The sequence below is a fragment of the Falco punctatus genome (assembly GCF_963210335.1).
Source record: "Falco punctatus genome assembly, chromosome: 10".
Lineage (NCBI taxonomy): Eukaryota > Metazoa > Chordata > Aves > Falconiformes > Falconidae > Falco > Falco punctatus.
The window spans coordinates 11362034-11386147 of record NC_137590.1 but is presented as its reverse complement, the minus strand read 5'-3'; the positions used below and the strand labels follow the sequence as shown (position 1 = coordinate 11386147).

The 24114-nt window shown below is 47.4% G+C and overlaps 1 protein-coding gene across 3 annotated transcripts; it reads left to right on the top strand.

The window, feature by feature from the left end:
- Window positions 1–406: 406 nt before the first annotated feature.
- On the top strand, window positions 407–18812 carry APCDD1L (APC down-regulated 1 like). Of its 3 annotated transcripts, XM_080403940.1 has the most exons (5): window positions 407–475; window positions 1358–1976; window positions 14505–14634; window positions 14996–15554; window positions 17828–18812. In XM_080403940.1, the coding sequence occupies exons 2-5, from the start codon at window positions 1940–1942 to the stop codon at window positions 18584–18586; spliced, it is 1485 nt and encodes a 494-aa protein (XP_080260066.1). In that variant the 5' UTR covers window positions 407–475; window positions 1358–1939; the 3' UTR covers window positions 18587–18812. The 3 variants fall into 3 exon arrangements, with proteins under 3 accessions (XP_080260066.1, XP_080260065.1, XP_080260064.1); XM_080403939.1 differs by lacking the exon at window positions 407–475 and having other exon boundaries at window positions 1224–1976; XM_080403938.1 differs by lacking the exons at window positions 407–475; window positions 1358–1976 and having other exon boundaries at window positions 5977–14634.
- Window positions 18813–24114: the final 5302 nt, after the last annotated feature.

The following is a 24114-nucleotide window of genomic DNA, read 5'->3' as shown; positions in this document are numbered from 1 at the left end:
CCTGACCCTGAGGGACAAATGCCCGGACTCTGAGGGAGAAATGCCCGGCCCATGAAGGAGAAGTTCCCAGTCCCAGGAAGAAATGCCCGGCCCCTGAGGGAGAAATGCCCAGCCCCTGAGGGAGAAGTGTTTGTCCCTGAGGGAGAAATGCCCGACCCTGAGGGAGAAATGCCTGACCCTGAGGGAGAAATGCCCAGTCCCAGGAAGAAATGCCCAGCCCCTGAGGGAGAAGTGTTTGTCCCTGAGGGAGAAATGCCCGGCACATGAAGGAGAAGTGCCCGGTCCCTGAGGGAAAATTGCCTGGTCCCTGAGGGAGAAATGCCCAGCCCCTGAGGGAGAAATGCCCGACCCTGAGGGAGAAGTGCCCGGCCCATGACTGAAAAGTGCCAGCCCCTGAGGGAGAAATGCCGGACACCTGAGGGAGAAATGCCAGCCCCTGAGGGAGAAATGCCCGGTCCCTGAGGGAGAAGTGCCTGTCCCTGAGGGAGAAATGCCCAGCCCTGAAGGAAAAGTGCCTGACCCTGAGGGACAAATGCCCGGACTCTGAGGGAGAAATGCCCGGCCCATGAAGGAGAAGTTCCCAGTCCCAGGAAGAAATGCCCGGCCCCTGAGGGAAAAGCGTTTGTCCGACCCTGAGGGAGAAATGCCCGGCCCATGACTGAAAAGTGCCCGGTCCCTGAGGGCAAATTGCCTGGTCCCTGAGGGAGAAATGCCCAGCCCCTGAGGGAGAAATGCCCGACCCTGAGGGAGAAATGCCCAGTCCCAGGAAGAAATGCCCAGCCCCTGAGGGAGAAATGCCCAGCCCCTGAGGGAGAAGTGTTTGTCCCTGAGGGAGAAATGCCCGGCACATGAAGGAGAAGTGCCCGGTCCCTGAGGGAAAATTGCCTGGTCCCTGAGGGAGAAATGCCCAGCCCCTGAGGGAGAAATGCCCGACCCTGAGGGAGAAATGCCCGACCCTGAGGGAGAAATGCCCAGCCCCTGAGGAAGAAATGCCCAGCCCCTGAGGGAGAAGTGTTTGTCCCTGAGGGAGAAATGCCCGGCACATGAAGGAGAAGTGCCCGGTCCCTGAGGGAAAATTGCCTGTCTCTGAGGGAAAACTGTCCCTGAGGGAAAAGTGCCGGTCCCTCCGCCCACTGAGGGAGAAATGCCCGGTCCCAGGGAGAAATGCCCAGCCCCTCAGGGAGAAGTGCTGGTCCTTGAGGGAAAAGCGCCCATCCCTGAGGGAGAAATGCCCAGTCCGTGAGGGAAAAATGCCGGCACCTGAGGGAAGAGTGACCGGTCCCTGAGGGAAAAGTGCCTGGTTTCGGCGGGCGAAGTGCTCGGTCCCTGAGGGCGAAGCGCCCGGTCGCTGAGGGAGAAATGCCCAGCCACTGAGGGAGAAGTGACAGTCCCTGAAGGAGAAGTGCCGGCCCTGAGGGAGAATTGCCTCTCCCCGTGGCGGAGGTCCCGCGTCGTGGCGGAGGTGTCTGTCCCGGCGGGGGGTGCCGGCCCCGGCGCGGCGGGGCAGCCCTCCTCCTCCCCCGCATGTGCGATGCGCGGCCGCATGTGGGGCGCAGGCGGCGGAGTCTCCACCTCTTCTGGCAACTTGAACCTGTGGCTGCCAAGCTCCATTAAAGCTATCAGCAGTCGGGGGGACGCGCTCCACAACGAAGGCGGGGTGGGTTGTGGTGTTTTATTTTACATATATATATATTTTTATATTTTTTTTTTCCCTTCGCAAGGCTCGGGGCTGAGCAGGACGACTGCTCCGGAGCCTGCCCCGCCGCGCTCAGCCTCCCGCCGGCGGGCTGAAGCCGGGGTCCCGCCGCCGCGGGCACTGGAGCGCCGAAGGCGGCCCATGGCTGCCCCGCCGGGCGCCGCGCCCCGCTGAGCTCCGCAGGCACCGGCGGCCATCGCGCCTCTCCTGCCGCCGGCTCGGCGAGGAAACAGAGTGACCACCATGGTCCGGTGCTGGTGGCTCGCTGGGCTGCTCGTAGGTAGGTGGCACCGGCGGCAGCTGCCGTTCTGGGGCGGGTGGAGGGGAGGGGGAGCGTTTGCTCGAGTCGGGGTGGTCCGTTCGGGGGGCTGCAGCCACCTCCCTCTCCCCACGGGCTCTGCGAAGGGGCAGGAGAGGGCGGGAATTTGCTAGGAGAGTGCAAGAAATTAGTGTGCAAGGGGATTGTATGGAAAGTGCAAAGAAATGGCAAGGAGTAAGCAAGAAGTGTCCGAGAAGTGTGCAAGGAGAGCACAACTAAATGGCAAGGAGGATGCAAGAAAGCTGTGAGGGGAGTGCAAGGAGGGTGCAAAGAATTGGCAAGAGGGCTGCACAGGGGGTGCGAAGAGGGTGCGAGAAGATTGCCCGGAGGACGCAGGGAAGCTGGCAGGCGGGTCTCCGTGGGGCCGGCTCTGGGACGGGGTCCCGCGGGTGCGCCGCCGCCCCGGGCAGTGTTGGTGGCGGGAGGAGGCACCCAGCACCCGGAGCTCCGCTCGCTCCCGCCCGGCTGCCCCCCGGGTGGCCGCCCGGCCCGCGGGGCTTTCACCGCTGTGCACAGCGTGCGGCCGGAGCGGCGCGGAGGAGCCAGGGCAGCAGCCCCAGGCTGCCCCGCACTACCTACTGCCGTTTCCCTGGGGAGGGGACGGGCGGCGAGAGCCCCAGAGATGCTGCCGAGCTGTGGGGCCGGGGGACTGCCCCATCGCCGAGGGGCTCCCCTGAAGCCTTTCCCGTGCCCTGCCACCACCACCACCACCCCCCCACCACCCCCAACTTTGAGCGGCGTGTGGAGATGCCAGAAGGGCTGGAGGTCTGGTGCTGAACTGTCCAGGGCAGTGCTGGGTTGGGACTCTGCCTTTGCCTCCCACCCGAGGCTCCCCGAATGGTCAGGGTCGCTGTCCGTGCGCCCCCGCCCCGAAACCCTGTCCGGCTTCCCCTGTGCCGTTGCAGCTTGCTCCTGTCCGGAGCATGGAGCACGGTGAGTGCTGGAGCTGAGTTTAGATCCGGGAAGGGGTCAGAGCTGATTCTCCGTGGCTTTTCACAGTGAATTGGGAATTATCCCTGGGAGGATCCAGCACCTGCCCCAGCAAGGGACAACTTTGCAAGTAGTTGCCAGCTCCCGGGACAGGCCACCGAGCCCAGCTACACAGACAGACCCTCGGAGCAGTGCAGGCTGCATCTTTGCAGCTCCCTTTCAGAAAGGCATCTTTCAACCCCACAGTTCTTGGAGCAGTTTCAGAAGAAAAGGTTCTGGCTTAGGAGACCATATGGGAGAACAAAGACAACTGTGCTGTGAAAAAAAGCAAAATGATTTCTGTTTACAAGTAGCAGAGCCTGAGGGAGGCTTCTTATCCCTGGACAGAGTATTTTCCTAGGAAATGCAAGGGAGACCCTTGGTTGAGACTTTGCACCCCTGAACAGAAGGGGCAGGTGAAAGGAGGGTTGGGAGGGTGCCCCCAAGGCCCCCATGCAGTCTGGACACTGGAAATCCAGACACCTGGGTTTCCTGCTACTAGGTTCCTTTCTACCACTTAATTTACTCATCTGAGGTTTTGGGCAGCAAAATATCATACTAACTTGCCTCTCCAGCTCAGGGCTTAGTTCAGTGTTCATTGCAAAAGAATCGTGTAGTGACAGCTATTGGACGTTATTTGCATTAAGTGTAAAGGGCCAGACTACAGGAAGAAATGTCTAAAGCATGGTACTTCTATAGGGTTACTTTTCTGTTCTCCTTACGTGGGCTCTTTGTCATATGTTGTTCCCCTAAGATATGGCTTAACAGGTTGAGAAATATGTATTCTCCTTCTATATGTACTTTATTAGATCCAGTTGCTCTGCTGAGAGATGTGTTATACTGCATTACGTAAGATTACTCACAAGTCAAATTAGAATACTTCTTTCTTAAATCCTCATACATTTTATTTTAGTCTGATCTAATTTAAACCCTGTGCTTCTTCCATCTGATGTCAGTGAGAAAATTTCCATTGATTTCACTAAGAACAGAAGCTGGACCTTAAAACATATATTTAAATAGCAAAGTGAGATCCACAGCTCATTAAAATCAAAGCAAGGTTTACCAGTGACTTCACTGTGAGCAAGACTGGCATTCCCTATTTTGCATAAACTGAACATCAGCATGAGCATGACACCAGTGCATACTTAGTTGAAAAAGCACTTTAGGTAGGTAACTGGATCTGATTTTGGAGTCTCCTCCAGAAAAGAATCACTCATTCCTGGAAATGTCCCCAGAGGCTTGCTGAGTTTTACCTAAGCTTTCATTAAAGTCTTTACATTCCAGTAACACCACGCTGATATTTTTCATGTGTAGCTTCTCCTACGTGGTTTTAACATAAAAGATCTATTCTTGCTTTCAATGTTTATTTTTAAATTTGAAAATTACAGTGTTGAGGTAAGATAAGATCAGCAGTTGCATTCAATTATGGGATTAGGAAGAGAATCCCATAAATAATAGTACATTCAATATATATATGTCTGTGTATTTACACATACATATATATGTACTTACTATTAAATTAACATCATTGTCTTTGGTTCAAATATTTTTGGGGGCAATGTTTACTTTAGTTAATTTATTTTTACCAGGTTGGTGTTTTTTGTTTATTTCTCAAGCTGGCCAAAAAATCAACAACTAATGTATTATGCTGGATCATGTGATATGACTCTATTTGTTCTTTTGATAATGATAGGTTAGCCGTGTTTCAAAGTATATGGATATAGATAAAAACAGGGCTGAGATGTAAAAAAAGCACAAGTGAAAAAAATATCGTGTGGTTTCTATATTTTCCCCACAAGCACAAATTGTTGAGTAAGGAGATTTTCAAAACCCAGAAATTGCTGTGAAGAAAACCAAAGCTGGAATTCAATGCTAGGGAAGGCTGCATCTGGCAGAACAAAGTTTGGAAAGAGATTTTGCTTTCAATGGGATCCTGTGTTTCCCCACAACATAGCATATGTCATCTATAAAGACAACGCTTTCATGGATGAGATACAATCACTGCTAAAATCAACCTCAAAATTAGGGAGCACCTATACAATGCTGTTACACAATTGCTGAGGAAGATAAAGCTATGAAAAAAGATAATTCCTAACTGCACTTTAAGATGGTGTATCTCAGAGAAACAATACCAAGAAACTGACAGTGAGAACACGAGAATTTTAATGTGTAACCCTTCTTCTGTAGGCTAAGAGTGCTGCCAGAAACTGATAATGTGTTTCATAGAACAGCTCCTCTACCCAGTTTAAATTGTGTAAGATTTGAGGGGTTAGTAGTCTGCAATCTGTGCTTTTTTTTTTCTTTAAAGAGTAAAAAGGCCTCGTGCTCTAAAATGCAAAAATTAGGAAAGTTCTGTTTCCGTGTATTAGGAAAGAAACTCTGATGTCTATTTGAAATGCCAAAGCTCTGGAGTGTTAAGTGGTAAGAGGGTCAAAATCCGTCATTATTTTTGAGTTTTAGATGGTGTGATAATCATGTCTTTCATGCTATGTTTTCTCATTTTCATTGAATAGCTTATTAAATCATCATGGTTTGAATTCAGCTGAAACTGAAAATTCTGCAATGAAGATCATCTCCTGTGGCACTGTCAGACATTTGGATCAGTGCAACAACAGCTCTCGACTTACAACTGGTGTGATGGTACATAAATCAGCAGGAGAGGTCTCACCACTGAGTGTTTGAAGAGATTTGCTTGAGTTTAGTTTTTAAAATAACGGTTTAAACCTGAGTGTATCTATTTGGTCAAGCACTGAAAAAGTCCCCTATGGTTTCTACTGGGTTAATAAGAAACTTTGACAAACGTGACATTTTGGACGTGTCTAAGTGAAAGACAGATCTTTGGAAGCAGGCTTTCACCCTGTACTCTGAGATCAATGTATATACCAAGCTCCCCACTGAGACAATTGGATTCACCTTGTTCGCACTTACTAAATCCACAAGTGCTGGACACTGGCAGGTTATGGCTTTTAAGTGTCTCTTCTCCCCTGTTGATACAAAAACACAACGACACGTTATTTTTAAAGCTTTTCAGAGAAAAAAAAATTCTTACCAGTTAGACTCCCTGGAAAAGGCAGATGAAAATACAAATGACAGCTAAGATTTCCTACAGAAAAACTCCTAAGTTTTGTTAGTTTTGAGTAGCACAAGTCCCATTATTAGATTATGCAGCACGTAGGTTGAATGTCAACTTTGATTTTAGCATCTGTCGGCAGTGTTTAAGAGAACTGGAACACATCAAAACTTGGCTAATGTTGACAGGCAAAACAGTAGACTGAAATTTCAGGCTATCTAGAAACCACACCCAGACCCCAAAACACATGTTAGAAGTAACTTTAATTCTGTGCCTCAGCTGAACAAGTAACCTTTTTCTGTGGTCACTTGTGATTCTAAGTTAAACATGTGTGCTTATTTCTGGTGTGGGCCATGTATCAATTTACCACCTTTCTGCAGGGCCTTTTTACTGAGGATACCTTCCGCTGTGACTGCTTTTGAACACTGTTCTCATCCTTGGCTTTGCAGAAGCCAAGTAGCCTCAGACTATTAGATCCTTTTAGATCCTATTAGATCCTATTTTTATTACTGTAAACAGTATCCTTGCAGCAGCACCAAGAATCCTGTTGTGTTAGGTGCTAAATAAGGAGAGAACAAAAAGATCCTTCTTGCTTTAGTGGGTTTTCTAGTTTCCTGGACTTAGATTTTCAACAATGAGTTGACATTGCAGGGACTGACTGGGATTCCCAGCTGTGCCCAGCAGTTTAGTACTTATTGCAGTTGCTTATGTCTTTACAGACGTAAACGCTTTTGTGTATCCATCCCATATTTCCAGACCCATGGAGGCCAGGCAGTGATTTTGATGAGCAGGATGGTGAACAATGTGCTTACACAGGAGAGCAGCTGTTTCCCGTGGGAGCAGAGAACTGGGACAGGTCCATGGCAGTGGGAGACTGAAAGGCCACTCAGAGTCTCCCGCCAACTCCCTGCCAAGAGCAGGTTATTCCCTGCTGTACTAATGCTTTGTTCGATCCCTCAAAATCCTGCCAAGCAAGTGGACTTGCACTGCCTACTAGATTGTGCCTCAAGAAGTTCACCCTGCTATAGAAGCCACATTTTTTCCTCTCTTCATTCACTCCCAACAGAACCTCTTTATTCACTGCAAGGAATTCCTTCCTTTCCTTGGTGTTTATGCTTTGTGAATATTTATTGGCTGTTATCATGCCCATCTTGCCTCAGTCGTCACTACCAGGCTACATATACTCTGCTCTTTTAATCTTGCTTTGTAACTCAATCCCGCCCACCCCTAATCATTTTTTGTTGTTCTACTCTCAGTTCCCGCCAGTTCCAGTTGCTCATTTTGCTTTGGGTAAATGCTATATTTATGTTAACGTTATGTGGTGGGTGGTCCTCTCTGCGCTCATGGTCCATATGAGTGATTTAGACATCTGAAATGAGGTTGGCATTTTATAGCCAAACCATGGCCTGATTACTGGTTCTGCTCTTCAAAGCACTCCAGGAAAAAATACGCTTAGCCATCACTATTAAAAATGGCCACGATAGTCACTAATAAAGTATCTGTGCAGAGGTTTGAGGGACTTGCCAGAAACTGCATGGGTGCTCTATACATTCAAAATGACAGTGTGGCATTAATTTCAAAACCATGTGCTGTATTTTCTAATGAGTTTCCAGCTCATCTAAATTAAGGAAGATAGATGTAATATTTCCCATTTGGTAAGAATATGCATTCCAGTTAGAATTTAACTGAGTCACAATAGTACCCCCAGGGTATGGTTCAGCCTTGGGCTGAGTTGGTTTGCTTTCCTTTTGAAAGGAAATGCTTTCCACCAGGTGTTCTCACTAATGTCTCACCATCTAGGCCTAGAGGATTAGAGATCATCTCACTATGGTCTCGCCTGCCTCACCAAATTAAAATTTAAACTTTCACCAGTGTTCAAGGAGAAAATCTAGTATCACCCTTCTTTCCTTCGGTTTCTTTTGTTATTTGGTTATATATTTCTCTGTGCCAAACTTATGTGGCTGTTTAACATAAGATCAGAGTTTAACACAAGTCATGATGTGTTAGTGTAGCCTGGACCTATTTGGTTTTTCCAGTGCTTGCTGAAAAAATAAGGCACATAGCAATTATCCCATTAGTTCTTACCTCTCCTGATTAACTATCCCTCTCCCTCCAGACTCTGTCCTGTAGGTCTGGTGGAGGCAGTGAGTTGTTGCTGGGGAGCCCTGTGATTTCTCTGCTTTTTTGGCTCACAGCGGGACCCTGTTCCCAGCACTGTGGTCCGCTCCTCAGGACCCCCCAGCTGGACTGCCCAGTGCAGGGCTGGCAGCAGGACAGGGCTCTCAGCTAAGGACCAGTTACCGGTGAGCTGACCACAATGGTTCGGCCAACTGGGGCCATCAGGCCATATGGAATTGCTCAGCTGTTCTCCAGTAATCTTTTGACATTGACCAGTTTAGATGTGGAGAAAGCATATGACTCCTCTTTCTGAGTCTGCGCAATATATTCTCGGGGTGGGAGGGAGAAACATGAAGTGAAATGGCTCGTGTATTGTATCTGTCAGGACAGCAAGTATGTGGTGAGTAAAGCTCTGTTGTGTAACTGAAAAGCGTGGCGTTTTGATTAACATTAACTGTAGGAGATCTCTTGGGAAGATGTACTCACATCCGCCTCTAGTGCTTTTATTTGTCATCACAAATCATCTAGGCCAACTCTTACATGTCTTGCTTAGTTCATTCCATCTGAGAATATCCCACTTCTCCTTTGTATCCCTTCGTTCTCCAAATGGAGTGTTTACTGTCAGTTTATGGGGGAGCATTTTCTGAATAAGGGGATGATGCTGTGTTGGTACAGTCATGGGATCTTTCCTGTTTACAGACTCCACTGAAAATGGGATCAAACCCTGCAGTCCTATTGAAATGGTAGGCCTGGTTTTCTTCTTTGGGGGTAAACAGCCAGAGAGGGCAGTTTAAGAAGCCATTTTATTTAAATATAGTTTATACTGAAGAAGATCTTTGTGGTACAGGAGAGAGTACCTTCTCCCTTCTTCTCTTCCCTACCACAAATCCTATCTGTCTTGACATCTATCGCTGGACGTGACACTGAAAGGAGAAGTAAATGATTCCATGATTCCGAGAGCAAATTATTTACTTCTCTGGCACTTTAAAATCCTCCAGTCAACTCACCATGAGTGCTTTGCTATTTTGACTGTGGACATGGGACAAATTAGGCAATGATCACAGCCTCAGAATAAAGCTAGACTACAGCCACAGAATACAGTGTCTGAACCTATTTTCCAATGTTTTTAAAGTATGTGGTGAAAGTATGTTTTGAAAATTTCTCTAAAATCCTGAGCTGCTTGGCAATTTTGAGTCGGTTGAGTTTCCTCTTAGGATCTGCAGAATGTCATACATGATTATGCTCTGTTATGCACAGGAAACTCAAGGTGATGCTCTGTAGTGATAGCTGACATGTAAACACATTTATTGTGCCATCCTTAGAAGAAAACATGTAGTGAATTCAAAGCATTTTGCAAATAGCATGAACTGAGCATCAGGCTGTTGAAACAGCTATGTGTAATTATGCATGTTTTTATACATGTTTTACAGACAAATAAGAGAAAATATGAATAATAGAAATACTTTTCCAGAAGCCAAACAGTACTCCAGTGAAAGCACTGGCATCTTCTCTCAACCACTTGACCACATTCTGACTTCAGTTCAGGGAGGCATTACTAATCAGGGAAAATGCTCATGCACTGGCTTAATTTCAAGCACATGCTTAAGTTTCACTGAAACCAATTAGACTTAAGCATGTGCTTAAGTCCTGTCCTGAACTGGGTTCAGTTTGCAGACAGGCAAAATGCAAAGTTCTACTGTGATAGTTTTCCACTCCCGATGGGTTATATTTAAGTTTTATAACTTTATAGTACTATAATGTAAAATGTATCTCTTCCCACAAATTGTTCTCTTGGGAATGACTTATTCTGAGTGAATTAAAAGCACCACTAACTTGTATTAGTGCAAGTTAATGCAAGAAAAATTGATTTGCTAAATACAGTTTTTTTCTTTGCTTTTAAAAGAGTGCTTACTCCTTTAGTGGCTGACCCAAAATCCATTCTGCATGCTCTCAGGAGAGAAAAATGCTAAAGAAACACTGTTTTGCTCTGTTAATGAAATCTGTGTGGATATGTATAATTTGCTTATGCAGAATATATTGATACATTTCTTATCGTCCATTTCATCTCACTCTGAACATTCCTTAGAAAATATCAAAGATTTTATGTCTTCTCTAAATGAAGAAATGTGTAATGCTCCATGACTTCAGGCACTGATCTTATCCCTGTAAATGGGTGACTAACTGAAACATTAGAATTATAAATGGGAATAATAAATTCTGGCCATAGGAGGCAATAACATATAACAGATTAAGCAGTGTAGTTTTGGAGAAGAGTTGATCTACAGTAACTAATTTGGTGCAAACTGTAATGCATGCATTTTCTCCTCCATTTATAAAGAAACAGATGTGTGACTCAACTTTGCTTTTTTCCAAAGTCAATCCGCTTGGAGGAACACAAACAAGATTTGTTTCCAACAAGGCATATTACAGTCTTTCTCTCGTGGTTGGTATTTTTTTCCTTTAAATGTAAGAAGTGGATCTGAATCTAGAGCATACAGCAGTTATGTAGCACAAGCCCATTGGCATGCAGGCTCCTGTTTTCGGGCTTGGCCATTGCCTAGGAATCTTTCATCTTAATTTTACCAACAATTTACTTTGAGGAGAATTTCCAGTGCTGTCTTTCTATCATTTGATGCCATGGGTCTAATTTTTCTGAAAGTCATTTATACAAAAGAGAGTATGGAATAGTTGTTCAGTGATTGCTGCTGCTGTTGGCTTTATCCGGTTTCTGCTGATTGCAGTGATCAGCTGCCATTCCCGGTTACCAGCTTTCCTAATTGCCTGAGTGCTTGTACAGCCACATTGCTCGGAGACTTTGGGCCAGTACTTTGGATGCAGCACACACCGGAAAGCTGGAAAAAGATACTGTTTTGTCTAGCTGCTGTACTGAGGAGCTCTCTGGAAATGCTTGTGGTTAATCGATACAGGCACACGGGTTAACGAGTGAGTGGCAGAGATCACAGGGACTTTTTTAGATTTTTCCTATGAATGAGTATTTTTGTCTTGAGCATGAATTGTGAGTAATTCCTTCCTCCTACCCAAGAACTATATAAAGCAGTTAATTTGTGTCTCTCTTAAGATGAAGAGAGGAGCTGCTCTGATGTGCTTCACCAGGGGCTGAGGAACAGTGACATATGAGTGACAGCTACTTTGCACTGCTCTTGGAATAGAGATGTGCCCTAACTACAGATTCTAGGTCTGGAATTGAACTTTTCCAGCTTGAAAGCATGTTTGGATCTGGTGGGGCTGAGCTGGAGTATTTGAGAAAGAAAAGCAGCCACAAAATTTGGACAGAAGCCAATAGCTTTTGGTTTGAGGATGCATCCAGTTTGGAGTCTTGTGTACAGTTAAGTAAGGCAAAATCCTTAGGAATTCCCATCATGTCAAATATTTACATTCTAGAGGCTTCCCCCCCCCCCCCCCGCCCCGAGTTTGATCCTGATATAAAAAGTCCCTTTTCTGTTGAATGTGTCAAAATGTAGTGATTGCGTTGCCAAAGTGACTGTGCTCTCAAACAATGCAGACTTTCAGTGTTTCAGCCAAAAGTAGCACTGAGGGTTCAGTCAAATATTGAAGCTCTTGCTGCAATAAACACACAGAGTGCAGTTAGTGGCTTGAGAGTGGGGCTATATTCTGTGCTGTTATTTTGGTATAGCTCTAGACTACACTGATACCTATAGAGTCTTTCTATGGTTATGAGCAAGAGCAAATTGGACCCTTGTAATCTGTTACTTCTAATACAAATACAGTAATTTTTGAGGTTACTGTATTCTCCAGGATAATTATTTCATGTTCGTTTTAAGTGTAATTTAGTTTGGACTGTTCTTGTACTGATGGCTCTCCAAAAGCTTTGGCAGTAATTAGGCCTCTTGATAGGGCAGTCAGATGAAACTTGGCATGTTCTGCAGGTGAGTAAAAGAAGACCTGCGTGGAAGAAGCACCCAGGAATGATTTGCCTGAGGCCACAGAGCAAATAGTGGCAGACCTGGGATGAGGACGCAGAGCCCTGACTCCTGATGGACTCTATTAAATGGGCACCCATGGGGCAGCCCGCATGCCCGCTGCAGCTGCCAAATTAAAGGTTTAACTAACAGCAATGGGGTTTGTCATCTACTCTTTTCCCGTTTTCATATGAAGACTCACAGGAGCTGCTTTTTAGGAAGCACTAGTGCAGCAGTTCTGAAGGACCTGGCTATGCCTGTTTGCCATGTCCAGCCCTTAAAGATAATAAAAACAGTGCAATTGTGAGTCTGCTCCAAAAAGAGCCCGTAACACTAATAATGTGTCTTTCCAGCTAGTTTATGCACTCCAGTGCATAGTGAGGTAACAGAAAATCCAAAGCTGGTTTCACTGGCCTTTGGGTAGGTAGGCTGCTTCTGTTACTGCTCTCCTGCTTCACTGGGGGCTTCACTTTCCGTGTGTTTATTCCCTTTGTGGTAGTTTCAGGGTTTGCATGCTTACATCTATACAGATACATTTCAAGAACTCTGTTACTGTGATGTGTAAAACCTTTGCAAATGGCAGCACCATAGTGAAGTAACTGAATTTGTCCATCAGACTTAAGTTATGTATTACTAGGTTAGTCATAAAATACTATTTGAGTAGAAATCTCTCTGCTTTGCCACATGTTGAGGAGCCTCTGACCCGTACAGCAGACGTTTAATTACCGAGTTCCCATTTGGCTTGGTCTGGGGCTTATATGCATGGCAAACTTGGATGCGGAAGATTTGTAACAAGGATTTAACGCTCTGTGTGTGTGTATGATGTGTTGATGCCAGGGATGAGAGGCTCCTGTCTCGGAATAAATCGTCTGTGGGAGTCGGAGGAGTCTCTCTGGTAGACCCCGGCTGTGAATCTCACCCTGAGTATTTATATTTGTGTTTTACCCTGAGCTTGTGAGCCAGGGAATTCTGCTGGTGTTGCTCAGCAGCTCGTGGTCTTGCCCGTGGCTTGCAGCAGATCCGTATGCGCTACCTTCGTCTGCAAACACTTCTTGCTGGGAGGGTGGTGGCACTCTCCGAGCTGGGCTTGGGCCTTTCACAGTCTCCCCTGTCACTTCTCTCACATGCTGCCAGATGGTTTGGGTTTCTCATCCCAGTGAAGGGTCTGGTTTAGGCAAATCTCCCCCTAAGGCAAAGACTGCAGGATGGTTAGGTTATATAGAAGTACCTATGTGGCACACAGGGACTAATGAGCAGTTTTGACTCTGTATCTTGTGCTCCTTGACTGAGGCACAGGGTGTGCAAACGTTTAGCGTCCTCACTCTGTGGAAAGGTAATAAATATATGTTAGACCTTTCTTTCCAGCTGATAGGCAGGCTGGAAAGCAACCTGTGTCCTAACCATTGGTATGTAGTGAATAAAAGTTGTCTTGAAAATTTCCAGCACACTACTAGGGCAAAATGCAAAGTACAGCTCGAGCGAGCGCAGCCCGGCTGGGCTCATAAACCCGCTGCAGTCCTGGGCTGGGCTGAACCCACTGAGCCAGGCTGTGCCGTGCCGTGCCGTGCCGCGCCGCAGAAAACCGGTGGGGCTTCAGCATGAGCTTCACTGAGGGCTCATGTCATGGAGGTATGAAGAGCTAAACCCCAGGTTTCTTACTGAAGGCAACTCACTCACCCTGAGTGCAACAGAAGTTTGCTTAAGAGTGAATAATATATAGGAATATATGTACATATATATGTGTGCATGCGAAGGTCTTCAGGATTTAGCTGAGTGTTCACACATTCCCTAAGCCAATAACATCCGTTGTTATGGGAAATGAGGTAAGTGACAGAATTACTGTCCTTATGGCAGGCGACAGGCGAGTCTAATGTTCCCATGCTGTAATTCCCTGTTCCAGTTACCGCTTCAACAATAGCTTGAGAGGGAGAGAACACGAACAAAGAGCGCTCAGTTTTATGTGAACATTTAATCTGAAAAATAGTTGGATTCAAATGAAACTCAAGTTGGAAAACAGTAAAATGAAAGAATCGGTGTCCTTAACCAAGAGCCTGCCGCTTCGCGAACCCGTTGGGGCTTTCCCTCTCGGGCGGGCCCTTCTCGGGAGCGCGGCCCGAGGAGCTTCTGGGCGCTGGCGCTGGCAGCGGTTCCGTGCCCGGGGGGCGGGCGGGGAGCGCCGGGCAGGGGCCGAGCTGCGCCTGCCGGTACCCGCCGGTACCCGCCCGCCCCAGCCCCTGCCCCGCCGCGTGCGGCGCGTACCCCGGCCAGGGCCCCGCCACCGAGCCCCGCGGCCGCTGCGGGGGTGGCTGCGGGGGGCGCGGGTGGGGGTGGGGCGGGCGCAGGCCCCGCGCTGCCCCGCGGTGCTGACTGCCCCTCTCTCCCCCCGCGCAGCCTGCGCGGCCGCGGAGCCACCGCTGCGCTGGGAGCCGCGGTGCCGGCAGCAGCTCCGCCACCTGCAGGACGGCGCCAGGATCGCGGCGCGGCTGCCGCCCCGCCTGGAGGGGCGATGGGTCTCCACCGGGTAAGGCCCCCCCGTCCCCCGGGAACGCGCCCAGGGCCCCGGGAGCCCCCCCCGGCCCAGCCCCGCGCCGCGGCGCTGCCCCGACCCCCCGGGGCCGGGCCGAGCAGCCTTGATGGCCCCCCCGCCCCCTCCGCTCCTCCCTGGGATGTGCCACAGAGCGCAAGGTCCTCTGTTCTGCACTGGCATGTTCTGGTAGCGGATGCCCAGCTCTTCACTCAGGGGAGGCCACCGGGGGCGGGAGGCTTTTGCCCACGAAGCTGCACCCCCCCATGCTTGCCCCTCTCCTTCCCCGGGGAGGGATTTCACCCTGTGCCCCCCCAGCCACATGCTGCGGGGGGCCCAGCCCTGCCTTCCTCCCCAGGTGCGAGGTGCGGCCGGGACCCGAGTTCCTCACCCGATCCTACCTCTTCTACGCCAACCGCCTCTTCAAGGCTTACCAGTTCTACTACTGGGACCCCTCCTGCCGCGACCCCTCCTACTCGCTCGTCATCAAGGGCAAGCTTCGGCTGCGCCAGGCCTCCTGGATCACCCGTGGGGCCACCGAGGCTGACTACCACCTCCACAAAGTCGGCATCGTTTTCCACAGCCAGAAAGCCATGCGGGAGGTGGCCACCTGGATCAACCAGACGTCGGGCGAGGGCTGCAGCGGGTTCCTGCCCCCGGGGCGCACCTGGGCTCCCGGAGCCCTCTACGAACTGCTGAGTGCCAAGACTGAGCGTGACTGCACTGCCGCCTTGGGCTTCGCCATGCACGAGCTCAGCCTGGTGCGGGTGGAGAAGCATTACCAGCCCTTGCTGCAGCCACAGCAGAGCGGGAGCCGGCTGGTGGAGGAGCTGTACCTGGGGGACATTCACACGGAGTGGGTGGAGAGGCTCCACTACCGACCGACTGGTTATCAGCAACCTATGCAGAGTGCCGTGGTAAGGATGATGCCTTTACGCGGTCCCTTTGTCTGCTCATGGCCTTTGCCAAGCATTTGTTATTTCCCTACTGTTAAAATACTGCCTGCCTGCACTTAGCCCCCTTCTGCCCTAAGGACACGTGGATGAGGAGCATGGGGCTGTAGGTGCAGGTTCCCGGGGTGCTGCCTGGGTGATCTGCAGCACGTGGAGTTCACCCTCTCCCTTACTGAGGGACTGGGATGGGTGAGAGCTCAGCAAAACTGGCATCGGAAACAAGCCTGCGTTGGCACGGGCCTGCAGTTAATGGCTTTTCTTTGGCTCTGTGTTTTCCTAGGAAATGCAGTTTCCTAGTTTCCCGCACCAAACTTGGTGACAGCTTCGGCCTGCACATCCTTAGAGACTGCCTGCTCTGTCATTTGTCTTCCTCCCCTCTCTTTTGCTCTTTGTCATGTCCTCCAGGTTGAGAGAGGAGCAAGGAAGCAACATCTGCCATTAAATCATTAGTCCTGGGTGTAATGCCATTAGAAGAGGAAGTTGCCCTGAATACAATTACGTTATTACACAGAAATCAAACTTTCATTTTGACATAAACAAAACTGAGCAGGAGACTTAGTTGCCTTTTATTTTATATTTTATGTGGCAGCAGGTTATTTTTTTTCCAGGAAAGCACATTTGCATCTGAACCATAGGTAATCAACTCAGAAATGATTGAGCAGTGAGATGGGGTGACAAAACCTCTCAGAACTTTACCAGACAGAATCGAACTGAAAAAAAAATTATTGTGGGACATTTCCCCACACCCCAAACTACACCAACTGAACTCTAAAAAACACAGAGCAACACTCCTCTCCCCCATCAAAAGTAACATTCTCAAATTGGTTAAACTTGTGTTATCTTGGGCCAAAACCATATATGTGAGCAAAACCAGATGGTAAACATAAACACTTTTAAAAGCTAATTTCAAACCAAACCTAAAGATACTGAAATTCACTCTCTGAATATAGCACTGTAATTAATCAGCTAACAGCTCTCCAATGGACCAGCACATGATGTCACCACTTGGCGATAATTAGAAGCTGCCATATATTAGAAATAACTTCACACGACTGGTTTAAGCAAGCAAGATTTTTGGCTCCATGTCTATGGTGATAATTTTATTTGGCACAGGGTTTTTCTTCTTTTCTCTGAACTAACATCCATTTGCCTGCACTGGTGAGTTACACAGCTATGTAAGGAATTATTTTTTAACCCTCTTTATGAAAATACTACTCTTTTCCTCTTAAATTTATATCTGTTTTAAAGAAACCCATTCTCCCCAAATTACCTTTCATTATCAAAGAATTTCCTGTCTAAGGAGAGCATATATATTTGCCAACTTCTGGGATTGTTTAGCCATAATGTACTGTGTACTGTCAGCACTCATTAACGTGACAGTAGCAGTAAAGCAAGCTGAAAATGACTAAATTACAGTAGACTCCAATCAACGTGCATGTAAATTACCCACCCTACAGTTAACTACTGAGTTATTTAACCTTGTTGCATACGACAGTTCAGTAAAGATTGGCTCATGTTCTAGAAAACAATATAATGTTCAAACCCTGGTTATTTAAAAATAAATCAGTTGTGATATATGAAGTATAAGAAGAAATTCCAAGCTACACAAAAAACCTCCTGGCACTGGATCAGCTGCAGGGCTGGTTTGACTCAGAGCTCTTGCACGAAGCACAGGCGGAGAAGCAAAGGTCAGGTCCTCCTGCTGCAGTAGGCCCTTTTCTTCTCCATCTCCAGCGCAGTGCTCGTTCTGGCTGCTTGGCAAACTCCCTGCCCGCCTCGCACGGCGCCCTGCAAACGCAGCCACAGGTGTGGGGCACGGGCAGGGGCTCTGCATCCTTTTTTCTGAATCGGTGCAGAAATGCGGTGCTGTAGCTGACATCCCCCAGCCCCCTCATCCTCACCCATGGGTAAGCGCAGCAGCTTGCAGTGGGAAACTTGTGGGGGAAGCAACCTGGATGGCCCCGGGGAGCATTCCCTGCCCCTGCAGCCTGCCCATAGCAGCCCCGGCGTCGGGCAGGGCACAGCCTCAGGGCACAGCCCTCGGTCCTTCCCAGCACACTGGAATAGCAGAGAGCCAGGGCAGCGCTTTATCTGGCTTAATCTGCTTGGATGCCTTGGGCCAAGTTCATCGCAGTTGGGACACCCTGGTGCAGAAAAGGGGAATTTGAGCTTTTGAAATATTCTGAAAGGGTTTTTCGCTTATGAGTTTACAAAAACTTGTTTCTTGTCTCCTGCAGCATCACATGCACCCTTGCCCGGTCTGTGGGATTATATACAGAGCTGATGAGCACCACCCACCCATACTACCTGTCAGAGCTCAGCTGCCCATGCAGCTCAGCGGCAGCTGGGTGAGCACCCACTGTGAGGTCCGACCTGCGGTACTTTTCCTTACCAGGTACTTCATATTCCATGGTAACAACCACACCTGGGAAGGTTATTACTATCACTACTCCGACCCACTCTGCAAACAGCCAACTTTCACCATCTACGCATCTGGGCATTACACCCAAGGTATCCCCTCCTCCAAAGTGAGAGGTGGCACAGAGCTGGCTTTTAAAGTCACCCAGGCTCAGGTGACGCCCATGGACCAGGTGACGGTGATGATGCTGAATTCCTCAGAACCTGGAAGCTGTGGGCTGACAAGCTCCTGGAGCGCTGGCGTGGAGCAGGATATAACACCCACAAATGGGTGTCTGGCTTTGGGCATCAAGCTGCCCCACACAGAGTACGAACTTTTCAAAACAGAGCAAGACATGAAAGACCGCAGCCTGCTGTACATTGGCGAAAGGCCCACGGACGGATCCAGTCCCGACAGTCCAGACAAGCGACCCACGTCGTATCAGGCACCTCTGGTTCGGTGTGCTGGAGCGTCAGAGGAATTCTCTAACTATGTTAGTCTAAAATACTTGGGAAAAAAGGATGCTAATGGGAGTGAAGCACTAAAACCTTTGCCTGTGGCCTTTTTATCATTTATAGCACTTCTGTTTTTAAGATAGGACTAATTATCTATTCAGGTACAGCACAGGATTCAGATAGTCTTGGTGCTAGCGTGATTTTTATATCCCTCAAATGAACACATCTGGAATCAGTTTTACTTAGATTTGGAAACATTTTTTAAAAGCAGCCAACAACAGTGAGTGAAGCCAAGAAGATATGCCTGACTACATACTGTCTGTCCTGTGGCTTTATTGCGTAACCTTCCCTCTCTGCCTACAAATTTAATGTAGTGACACGGATGCGCTGCACATTGCAATAGATAACTTCGCAATATGAGGGGGGGGAAAAAGCGACGTCAATTACAACTGCTGCTTTGAGCTTTTGACGTTGCTGAGATTTAATCAAGAGCTTGATTCAGATGTAATTCAAACATCCAGTGTTGGCTGCTGAGTTTCTTTGAGGTTAAGTTCCCTCCCATCATACTCCTTATTGCTGTTCTTGCAAATTTAATCTGCAGTCAGCAATAGATAAAAAGTCAGCAAGTGTCCGTGGTAAGGGCACAGTTAATCGTGCCTTTCTCAGTTTACAGACATTTCCTGCAGTTTTCCTATGTGTGTACGCACGCAAAGATGCAACATACAGTCTTCTACTTAAGTATGTACAAAAACCAGCCCTCACAGAGCATTACCTCAGCAGACTGTTAGGACCATCCCTGGTCATAAAAGAAGATGCAGTAAATGGAAAACACTTCTGTGCACAATGGCTCCAACCTTCAGCATCACGTAGCTGCAGACACTGCACCCTTGCTGCATTATCCTGGCTTTTCCAGTGCAGTTCCTGGCCTGTGCTTTGGTACATCAGCAATGGCCCCACGTCGCTGCCCATCTTGTCCGGCAGAGGCACGGCCGGGCAGTCACGACTCCTACTCACCATGCACAGAGTGAAGCAAAAGATCGCTTACAAGTCTTCTCAGGCTTTGTATTTTCAGTATTTATGTACTGGCATACCAGTTGTTAATCCTCCAGCTCTCATTTCTATCAAAATGTCACTTCAGCCTCATTCCTGTAAAGGTGTTTTTATAAATCTGCCTCTAGTGAACAATGGTCTGAGGAGTCACTCAAATCAGACAGCGCAGTCAGGTCAAACTGATTTCTACTGACAAGAAGGACAAACTAAGAAATTATATTCACTGTCTGCTGCAGCTAAGAAGCGTATAACTTGGAGAAGCCCTCCTCCCAGTAGCTAAATCCTCTCCAAATAAGCCTATCTATCTTACTCACAAAGGGTATTTTGTTAAACCAGCTATGCAATAGCTACCTTCTTAATGCTGTATTTACAAACTTGCAGCTTGTACTTATATAAATTATGGGGTTTATAAGATAAAAATACTTTTGGGGGATCTGTACATTAACTAATAATTCAAATGAGATACTTATTAAATGCGTACAATTGTGACATAAATATTCTCAGCATGTTTGCATGTTCCAGGCATGATCAAGTGTTCATCACGCACATAAACAGTTACACTTTTAAGCTGATACACAAAAAGGCCAAGCTTGGCTACTTTGCCTTCAGTTCCCTCTGCAACCAATGGAGAAGGAGACTTTTCCAGGGGTTAGTTCAGCAGGCAAAATACCCGTTTCTAAGAGCTGCTGTGTTTTGTTGCCTGCTACTGTGTGAAGATCCATGGAGGAACATCTGAAGAACTGTAAGTGCATCTTGGGAGAATGTAGCGTCTCCTCTGGGATGCCCCCGGTGAGAGGCTGAGTCGGGGCAAGGCCAGGGCAGCACAGCTCCCTCACGTAAGCCACACACGGGGCAGAACGTTTTCTGCAGCAGAGCAGTTTCCCACCACCATGCTAGAGCGGTCACTCGCTGCAGCCCGGAGGAAAGGTTCCCGTGACTCCCATCAGCCAAGCTACGGCTGTTCTGCAGGACCCACAGATGTCCACGGCAAGGACAGGGAACAGCCTTGTGCTGCCTTTGGAGGGTGGGTGGCAGAGGGCAAAGGCAACTTCTGCCCTACATTAACCCTCAAGAATGACATTTGTCTGCAGATGGGGGTTTTTTTGTTTACATCGTACAGAAACGTATTAAGCTTCGCAAGTGTTTGGATACCGCGTGGTGTAAAATCCTCCCAGACCACAGATCCTTTCAAGGTGGTGACGGGATCAGCATGATGCAGAAAGTTACAAGACAACATCACCTGCTTATGCAACGTATGCAACGAGCCCTTGAGGGACTCCCACCTCCTCCCACAGCAGGTTGGCCGCCACTCGGCTGTGGCAGCACTGGGCGCTCAGCTCCACAACCGCGCGGCAGCGGGCTGTGCTGACTCAACTCCCCTGTGAAAGCCTCATCAGGAGCCTCTTTGTCCTCTGTCTCCCCCCACTTTAATTATACTTCTGAAAGAAAAAAAAAAAAAGCCATGAAAAAGCTATTTGCATAAATATCATAACTTTTATTGTTCTGTTCACAGTTTTTGGAGAAACATTCCTAAATTACAGTTATTCTCTGTTAAGAATTTGTGCATTTTTCCAATTTGAGTTTGCCTGGCTTTGATTGCCAGACAGTGATTCTTGTGTTGCTCCAGAGCTGCAGTGTTCAGTATTTTCTCCCCGTGAAGGTACTCGTGCACTATAATCAAGACATTCTCAATTTTGGTAGATAAGCTCAGCCAACTGAGTTTTCTCTCTTACCCTCTCTAAGGCAATTTCACACTCCACCAGTGATTGTTTTAATCTTTTTGTGCATCCATTCTAATTACTCAGCTTCTCTTTTAAAATGTAAATATCCAAACTGCATCCAAAATTCCCAGCTCTCACAGCTGAGACATACAGAAGTATAATCACTTACTGCTAACAGTAATTAAAAACAAGAACACATTCTTATTCATTAGTCTTTTACCCTGGGACTGCACTGGGAACACACGTGGAGCTCTTACTCACTCCAGTCCTGGGTATAGATAGTTTTGTCGTGTTAACATTTTATCAGTAGTGATTTTTTATCAATTTTCACCAGTGATCTAGAACCACTGAATGGTACCGGGTCCCAGCAGAACCCTTCCATGAGCATCCCCATTTCATTGTGGTTCTCTTTGAACAACCACTTCTGACACGTGAGATTGTCAGAGAACACCAAGCTTTGAAAGGGCCCAGACATACTCAGTTCTCTAATCCCAAAGAAAACTGAAAAACAAGAGACAATGCAATGACATTATGCGCCTTCATTAACACTCATCTCCTTTCCAGCCCTTCCCTACTAGCTGTCCTGTCCCGTTGGCCATCCTTCCCACCAGCAGGTCAGAGACTGCCCCAGGCGCCTCCCTTAGAAATATGATACAGAGCTTCTAGACCTACTGAATTTAAAAATGTTCATACTCAACGTTGCTCATGAGTGATGTCACCTTTCTAGTTCTCTTGCAGCATCACCAGCAGTTTTACCTACCTGCATCTAGTAACGGGTCCTTTATCCTACTGCCAAGATCTACAGATTTCCTCTGAACTTCCTTCAGCTCGGCATCACCCTCTCCAAGTGCTCCAACCCATACATTTTCTCTTCCTTTGGATATTGCCTTTTTTTTTAAATATATTTTATATACTTCATAACTCTCCTTTTGAGTCAATTGCTGCCTGCTTCCCTTTTTATTTGTTTATTACTTTACGTCTAGTTTTTCCCTTCATTTCATCACGGAAACAGGGTGGGCAGTTAGCCAAAGTTGTCCCCCTTCTCGTTGCCAGAATTATTGGGTTTTTGGCCATTTAATACCTTTCACTTAGAAGAGTGCCAATGCTAGTTCAGTTTCCCATCTAATTTCTTCTTCACTACCAGCTTTGATACAAAATCTGCTCAGCTGTGCCCTTTTGAAGCACCAATTACATCTATTAGCAGTTTGCACGGCTGTGTGCCTAGCTTGAACATAATCAGAATTCCAACATCTAGGTCGGCAATTCATTTACCTGACATAAACAAGACCAAACTAAGTAACTTCACATCTAACACTGCATTAGAAAAACAGGTCTAGGACACAGACAACGAACATCAGTCCTGATTACTGCGTTTCTTTCAACTGGAAAATAAATACATACCTTTTTATTGTACCTGTGAAGAAAACCCAAGCTAATATGCACTGGCAGGTTACTACCAGTTGAAAGTCCGTGGTAACAGGCACATGTATGTGTCTTGGAAAACTCTTCCCCATTCACATCTTCTGTAATACTTTCCAAAAGTTGTAATTTTTCAACCATTCCAACAAGCAGAGGAAAAAGTAAAATAATTTTCAAACACTCCGAATACATTTACTAGCTCCCTGCACTTGAGTCTGAGCATGAGAGTCTTTTGTACCTTCTTTAATACCATAAGCTACTCAGACAAGCTGCCTTTGCAATTTTCTGCTTCTCTAGCAGGTACAAAAATCTAAAGCATGAGCCGAATTTGCCAGACACAAGCCGTGAGTCTGATCTCCACAGCTCAATTAATAGTAACCTGATTTTTCCAATTGGGCATCTTCATGCCCTCCTATTAAAAATACCTTCACCTGTATTTTGCATTCTGGATTTCCCAAACAATTCTTACACCGAAACAAAACACACAAAAAAGTCTTGAAACACTTTTGGGTACATGAACAGCATTGAGCTAGCGCTTCATTTGATGAACAACCCACACAGAATATAAAATCCTGTTACTTACTTACTATAAATAAATACGCTGCATTGAAACAGCAGAAAAAAAGCTGGAGACCAAAAGAGGATGGGTGACAGGACTCACTGCTGCAACTCTACACAGGGTGAAGAGAAGGAACGAACTCGCTGGAAGAGAAGCGGGAAGGTGAGTGGTGACCAGGAAGAGGCACCTGGGCCCGGAGTTGGACACGTGTCAAGTGAGGGAGCTGCCAGGCGGCCTGGGACAGGCAGGCAGGGAAGAGCGAGTCTGGAAGGGCAACAGGAAGAAAGAGACTGAGATAGAAAATAAATAGGCAGCACGGAAAACAAGCCATTTAAAGGCGCTCGGCTGAACGTCGGTATCTTTGCCAAGGAGCAGTGAAGGAACAAGGATGACTTGGACTGAACCAAAGGGCCGAGGGAGGGAACAGAGTGAGATTCGACAGCTCAGGCAGAACAGATCAGAAAAGAAACTGGGGAGGAGAGGCTGCAGCCTTCACAGAAACACTCTTTTGTGCTCAGCCCGTAGCCAAAAAGTCCTGGCTCCGATCACGCTTCTGTGTGGCCTCCCAGCGAAATGTGAAAACAAAAATTGCTGCTTCAGCTCAATTACTCACCATTACACTGGACGCTTAGGTCAAGAATGGACGTCTACGCGCAGAACATTAGGTTACACCTAATACCATGATGCCATTTTTTTAAGTTCAAGTACTAAACCCCTCGTTATATGTATCTTCAGGGAACATAAGATTATATAAGGTCAGGCACACAAAGTCGGGCAGTTTCAGACAGCAACTGGGCAGCCCCAGCTCCCTTTTTGACGCGGTACTGAAGGTTTGATCAGATACTGCGACACACTCACAACAAAAGTGCACAAACTTGGTTTTGCCATTTCCTAACTCCTGAGTGCTTGACTTTGTACAGCC